The 6,763-nt window shown below is 38.7% G+C and overlaps 1 protein-coding gene across 1 annotated transcript; it reads left to right on the top strand.

Moving 5' to 3' along the window:
* Positions 1-4,599: 4,599 nt before the first annotated feature.
* On the top strand, positions 4,600-6,046 carry snx10a (sorting nexin 10a). Its single transcript, XM_070922134.1, has 6 exons — positions 4,600-4,632; positions 4,851-4,937; positions 5,049-5,149; positions 5,292-5,390; positions 5,628-5,822; positions 5,908-6,046. The coding sequence occupies exons 1-6, from the start codon at positions 4,600-4,602 to the stop codon at positions 6,044-6,046; spliced, it is 654 nt and encodes a 217-aa protein (XP_070778235.1).
* The last annotated feature ends 717 nt before the right edge of the window (positions 6,047-6,763 follow it).

The raw sequence follows: 6,763 nt of genomic DNA, 5'->3' as shown, positions 1-6,763 counted from the left end.
ACTGCTAAGTTGTTATGGTTACAAGGAAATATCTATTAAGAATTGGCAAAATAAACGCTGGTTTTGACGAAGTAGAGCTTACATTTTGATAGTGTTTGAAACCCATAACTTGGTTTATAATTTGGACCTCCAAATGAATGTTCCTGTCCCATTTCCTGCACAAAGTTTTCAGGGTTAACTGTTTATTTTGTCTCAGTGTTGCAATTTGGGTTCATTCTGGCTCTTTATGGTGGTCATGTATATGCATGTGTATATTCAAATTTGAGCACAAAAACTTTAAGTGATGACAAAATTCCAAAATGTTTTTCAGCTGGCCCCTAAGTAGTTTATGACTTAATGTTTGACCTCTGACATCGAGTATGGTTTCCTTTTGTTGTTGTTTCCTGCACATGACGAGTCAGGAGGTCTAAGATCTAACAGAATACTGCTTCAGTATTGAGCTAAATCATGTTAATCAAGTAATAGTCATAGTATAAATACTGGAGATAACCAGCATCAGCACACAAGGGGAACATGCATTATTAGTTTAGCTGAGTTTGTGACCAATCTGTGAATGTCCAAAGTATTTTTACTCATGTATATCAATATCTTTGCTAGTTTTACCTGAGTAAATAATTTCCACCCTTGCCAATCTGTGGTGACTCCCTACTCAGTAGCAACTCGAACCATCAGCTGAGACCAGCAGTGATGGGTCTCTCTGCATGTCTTGGCCATGTCGCCAGATGGCATGGCTGCTGCTGCAGCAGAGTGGAGAACAGTCTCATGACTGGCATTAGGGCATGGGAGATGGACTTTGGACCTTGGTGCATTAGTGTAGATGCCGTTTCTAAGGCAACTCACAGAGGTTTTGGTTTCTGTAGTAAAATCCCTCACGACACTCCTAAACAGCTAAAGTGACAATGGAAATCATATTCTTTCCTAAATGAACCTGTTTGTTATCTTAATAGGTTTGGTTCCAAAAATGTTGATAAAGAAAAGGCAGTTGAAAGGTATTCAATTCTTCCTGCCTTCCTACCAGGAAACAATTGGGAATCTCGTCATGAAAGCAGACAATGTACAGACATTTTTCAAAAAAGTTGTCTTTATGTCTTTCCGACACCACATTACGAAAGAGAGCAGGTTCATGTAGACATATTTTATGTCAAAGGAAAAGAGAATAGTTAAAAAAACAAACTCACGTTTGATGGGACATTCTAAATCTGGAATATCTTGATTAAGTCAAACCTCTAATCAGTGCAGCACAGTCGTCACCTGTATGCTAATCTCAGATCATCTCACCATATCTCTACAGTGAAAACAGGAGTCCTCCCTTGATCAAGCTCTTCTGATGGTACATTTTCTGAAAATATATTTGGGTTTTCTTCATGTTGGTATATACAGTCAAAGCTGAAGAATTGTGGTAGATATGGGATGTTAATGTAATGTAAAACGATTTTTCTTTTCAAAAGAAAATGACTGTGTTGACATCCCTGACGGTATTACCAGGCTGTTATCTGTGGCTTTGTGTGTATGGCACATGATGGCTGTCTATAGTCCAGATCAGGGAGCGTTTTTTTGAGTCAGCATTTTTCCTTCAGCACTTTTTGAATTTCACTTATGAGCCATAACCAGACAATTCGATGATATAGAGAGTTGAAACCAAAAGGGAACTGTTCTCCTGTAACTAATCATAAGAAAGTGAATTGGAGCCAGTGAAAGACCTTATATCTGCTGACTTGACCAAAGGTAAAGAGACCTTTATATGCAAATTAGCAGATCTTAGCCTCCCTTTAACACCTTTGCTTGAGGTAGAAAAGTATGTACTTAAGGTCACGTCCCACTAGTTGTGTTTACCTCCACTCCTGGGCAGGAAAGGATTTTGGAATAGATTGCTGAGGACTTTGGTGAGAACTCTTTGATTTCATTCTTAAACCTAAACTCATTGCAGACCATGTGTGCACAAGTGGTGATATTATTCTTCCATTGTGGTAGTACTGTGTGGTGTGGCCTGGAGTTTACAGGGATTATTGTGATTATTATTGAGTAACATTGCTAGTATCAGACTTGATAAAAGAGAGTGATTGATAGTGAAAATGTACCTATTTAGATGTTATTTCTGATGCTTTCGCAACTTGAGAGAGTTCTGAATTGAGAGTGAAACTGTAAAAGAAAGAATCACAGAATTGAAACTGGTGTACAGCGCACTCCTTTCTTATAATTACTGTTGTGGATGGCCTGAGCTACACCCTTTTATTTTGCATGACACATGTATTGGTCATGGGCTGCAAAGAGTTGTTATCACTGTATCATGTCTTGTCCTCTCTTATGGTTGGATGTGAATATCATTGAAACTGATCACCACTTCAGTGCACTGGGAAAGGTTAGAGGTGAGTGGGTAAGCCACGGTCAGAGATTCAACATAAAATATATCCAATGAAATCAGGGCCGTAACCACCAAAAATAAAGTCTGCAAGTGGCTATATGAATTGTATTATTCAGTCAAATGTTCAGTTAGTCACACGGGGTTGTGTTAAGACATCTCGACACTGTCTGTCTGGTTGACCTAACAGTTTTGTTTATAGGGTTGGCTATGGCACCTAAATAAGCAGTTTAAAAAAAAAAAAAAACAGCTTTAAAAACGTATTATCAACAATATTAATATTAATGGTGAATTTAATATCTTAGCTCCAGTCAGTAGCAATAAATACACAAAGAATGTATGATTTTGGTGTATTAGCTGAGGTCATCGTTCATGCTGTTACTTGCCACTGCATCACCATTAGCTCGCCTCCTCCCACCAGGTGATACCAGTTAAACTGATCCCTCCCAGTGAATTAGGGACAGGTGCGCATTGAGGCTACAGCCAGCACGTTTCTCTCAGAGGGGTATCCGTGCCTCTCCGCGTGGTTTAGTTGAACAAGTAACATTTTTTTTTTTTTTTTTTTTTACGTACTATTTATTTTGTGTGTATTTTAAGAGCGATGTGGCCTGCCGTGAACAGGCATCGCAGCTGAGCTCACACTAATCAGCAGTATAGTATCAGCAGGAGTTCAGTCCAGGTAACGCGCCTCAAAGCCACACCACCGAGCTGCTCCTGGCTGTTCACAAACACCGGATTACTGCTCGGGAAGTAGAGAAGGGAAAGGTAGGATCAAATTGGAACTGAAATTAGATCAGAATGTTTTGCTGTTTTGTTGCAAAAGCTTATTGTAGTTTGTGCAGAAGTTGTTTTTCTCACAATGCCAGTGGAAACGTTTGAGCTTCATTACCTCAGTGCATTGTCAGTATAACTCGTAGACATGCTGAAACAAATAGTAGGGTAACTATTTTTATTTTTATTATATAGCTATTTTACATGGAATGGTCCTAGTACCTCAATTATTATTTAGGTTGGCTATTCAGGATATTCTGCAGATATTCATACCTTGTGTCAGCCCCTTCCTATGATCCTGGATCAGGACTAGAAGATTCATCCTCAGTTTTTGGTCGTAAATTTGTGCTTTAGTGCATTAATTGTGCATAATTACAGCCCAACGTAATCTGACCGTATTATGTAACCCATAGTGGCTGAAAAAGTTTTGAGATTTTCACTTGCAGTATCCTGTTGAACTCACTTGGCCAGAGGAGATTGTGTGCAATTTATTGATTTCCTTAAACAGCGGTAACAATTTTTCTTCTTTTAAGCCTAGGACCTGGTGAATGATTGTACAACACCGCTACCATAAACAAGAGACCTCTTCTTACAGGGTATATCCAGTTAGACAGGTGTATAATGGTGTGTGATTTCATGTGATGCTTTGCAGAATGTCAGTGGAGTTTAGTGTCACTCTTTGAGGTAGCCTCAGGACTTTGTTTTCAAACATTGTTTGCACTGATTGATTTGCTCTGCTTGAACTGGATGCTTGTGTCATGGCATGTGTCTCATTAAGGTGTCAAGGGGCAGATGATCCAGCATGTTGCTGAAGCCTCCAGATATGCCTGTCATGTGAGGGAACACTGTTTCATCTTAAAGAAATGCTGCATGTCATGTTTGGACATCCATTTCACCATGCAGCCTCTCATCTAAGAAGAAAATGGTGTTGTGTGTCAGCAGTTTTGGTTTGCTTGAAAATGTTGCATCTTACAGACAAACTTGCATCATAATAGCAATGGTTATTCAGTGAATGGGCCATGAGCTGACTGGCCTGTATTTCTACCTATAGTGTGTCAGAACAGGATTATTGTTTCCAACTGTGTTTTGGTGTGTGTAAATCCATATCAAGGGTCAAGATTTCCCCCTCTCAAACTAAATCCTCTTCCCTTGCCCTTTGTTCCCCTTTATGCTATATCCGTTCCATGTTTGCATTTTTGAGTTCTTAAAGTATTAATCACCACCCAGGCCTGCGCTTTAAAAAACAGTTCTAGCATTATGAAAACAATGGACTCTTACTTCTGGGCTGATTATTACCATTAAAATTTTTACTGTGTTTCTGCTGTCTTTATGAAATTGTAACATTATAACTGAAGTGACTTGTTTATAAAATGGTCATTTACTGTAGTTAGGCAATTGTATTTGTGCTAAAATGAGATATTTGCAAGTCTAACTTTTTTCTCCATCTCTGGCAGGTTTTTGTACCCACTATGGATGGTATGCTAGACAATCTCTCAAAAACTGTAAGTGGTCAAGCACGCTCCTTCACACTGTATCTCTTCCTGTTTGTTTTGTATTTGTGCAACTGTTTGACATTTTGATAATGTCCCAAAATTGAGGCCCAGTCAAATAATTTTACTGAAACACATCTTGTGTTTTTTTTTTTTTAATTGAAAACATGCATGTATGCATCTTTACAACCCCTTTTCAAGTAATGTAACCCTGGTTTTGAATTTTGTAGGACTTCATCAGCATTTGTGTTCGGGATCCAAGGCTTGTTAAAGATGACCTCTGGTACACACACGTCGACTACGAGATCTGTTTACACGTAAGTGTCACTTGGGAGGGAAAATAACTCTAGATTATCTTTTTTTTGGGTCATTTTTGTCTTGAAGTGTATGTGATAAGTCTATTGAAATGATCTTTCTCTCTTTTGTAGACCAATAGCATGTGTTTTCGAAAGAAGACTTCCTGTGTAAGGCGGCGTTACAGTGAGTTTGTTTGGCTGCGTCATTGTCTGGAACAGAATGCTCTGATCATGTATGTTCATACCTCATATTCATATCATTTATTGACATTTGGCATCTTACTTATGATAAATCACATTTCCATTGTATCTGACATGAGTTGAGCGTGCAATACATTTTCTCTAAGTGCATTTTCTTTGTTATTCTTTGTCCAGGGAATTACCCAAGTTGCCGCCCTGGAACCCCTTCTTCAGTCTGAGGAACGCAGAGCAGGTCTCACAGAGGATGAAGGGCATGCAGAAGTTTTTAGAAAAGTGAGTTGCTCTGCAGCTAAAGCAATGGCAGCAACCAAATTATAGCATTGCCACTCTGTGGTACCACTTAACACTCCCTCTCTTCAAACCCCCAAACTCTGTTAATAATGAATCTGCTGAAAGCAAGAGCACTGTTGGACTTGAAGGTGACCTCGCTCCACAGTATTTTAACTGTTTTTTTTAAACGTCTAAGTTTACTGGTTGACATTGTGTCATTTAATATCTTTTCTTCTCTAGTGTTCTACACACACCTTTGTTGTTATCGGACAGTCGACTCCATCTGTTCCTCCAGTCAGACCTCAGTATCACAAAGATGGAAAAGTGTGCTCTTGGTAAGACCAGGTACACAGTGGCTGAAGCCATTCAGCGTTCCAGCAGCGGTTACAGCAGCAGATTAGAGGACAAGGCCTCCTGTGACTCTGACTGTGAAAGGTACGAGTCTGGACAGAATGGTTTTACATTTTGAAGATGTTTTCAATGTCTAACGTTGAATTGACCCCTTTCCCTCCCACAGCAGCTCTTCATCGTCGGGCTTGGGACTAAGTGTGGACACCCCATTGCGAGGAAGTCCCCTCCCCTTCTTCGAGTCCTCTGACAGAGACCCAGAACTGTTCAGCTGTCTTTCAGAATCTCAAACCCCGCTCATTGCGCCCTGATGCACAGCAGCTGTACCCTTCTGCTTGGACATCAATGTGTATCAATCGTTTGTCATACTCCATGGAGCTCTTGCTTTTCTTACTTAACTTCCAAAGAGCAAAAGGCTTTGTTTTACTTTTGTTAACTTCATTATTCCCTTTTGACATTTGTTGTTTTAATAATTTGCTTTAGTTTTCTCTTAATGCAATACCCTGGTCATTTAATTTAGAGTGTGCTTGAAAAAAATACTCATGTTTTAAAAAAAAATGTATAGTAAAACTACATTTCTAATGGTGAATTCTTAAATATTTCGTATGTATATATTTTTATCTGCACTGAAGCTGTACTGAGGTTAGCAAGGGATGTGTTTTGAATTGAGGACAGGTTTTTTTTAGAAAAATATTTGAGAATACTTTTATGATTTGTTAATGGATGAATAAATTGTCTTTTTTGAGGAAAAAACAAGACTTGCTGCTTGCTTAAATATTAATTTAATATTATAATCATTGAATATTTTGTATATTATATTGATAATATATTTCATTTGGCCAACACTTCTCATTAGCTGGACTTTGACATGGAATTCTCTTGATGAATACAGTGCAGCAGAAATGCATTGTTGTAACAGCCCAGTAGAGGGAGTGTAGACATCATAGGACCCTGAACTACTGAGTAAATGCAGTAGTGGGATGTAAGTCTGTAACACTGATAAAATAATTCAGACATTTTATATTTTT

The sequence above is a fragment of the Enoplosus armatus genome, chromosome 16 (genome assembly GCF_043641665.1).
Source record: "Enoplosus armatus isolate fEnoArm2 chromosome 16, fEnoArm2.hap1, whole genome shotgun sequence".
Taxonomy (NCBI): Eukaryota; Metazoa; Chordata; class Actinopteri; order Centrarchiformes; family Enoplosidae; genus Enoplosus; species Enoplosus armatus.
The sequence above is the reverse complement of the archived record's forward strand: the minus strand, read 5'-3'. Positions and strand labels throughout refer to the sequence as shown.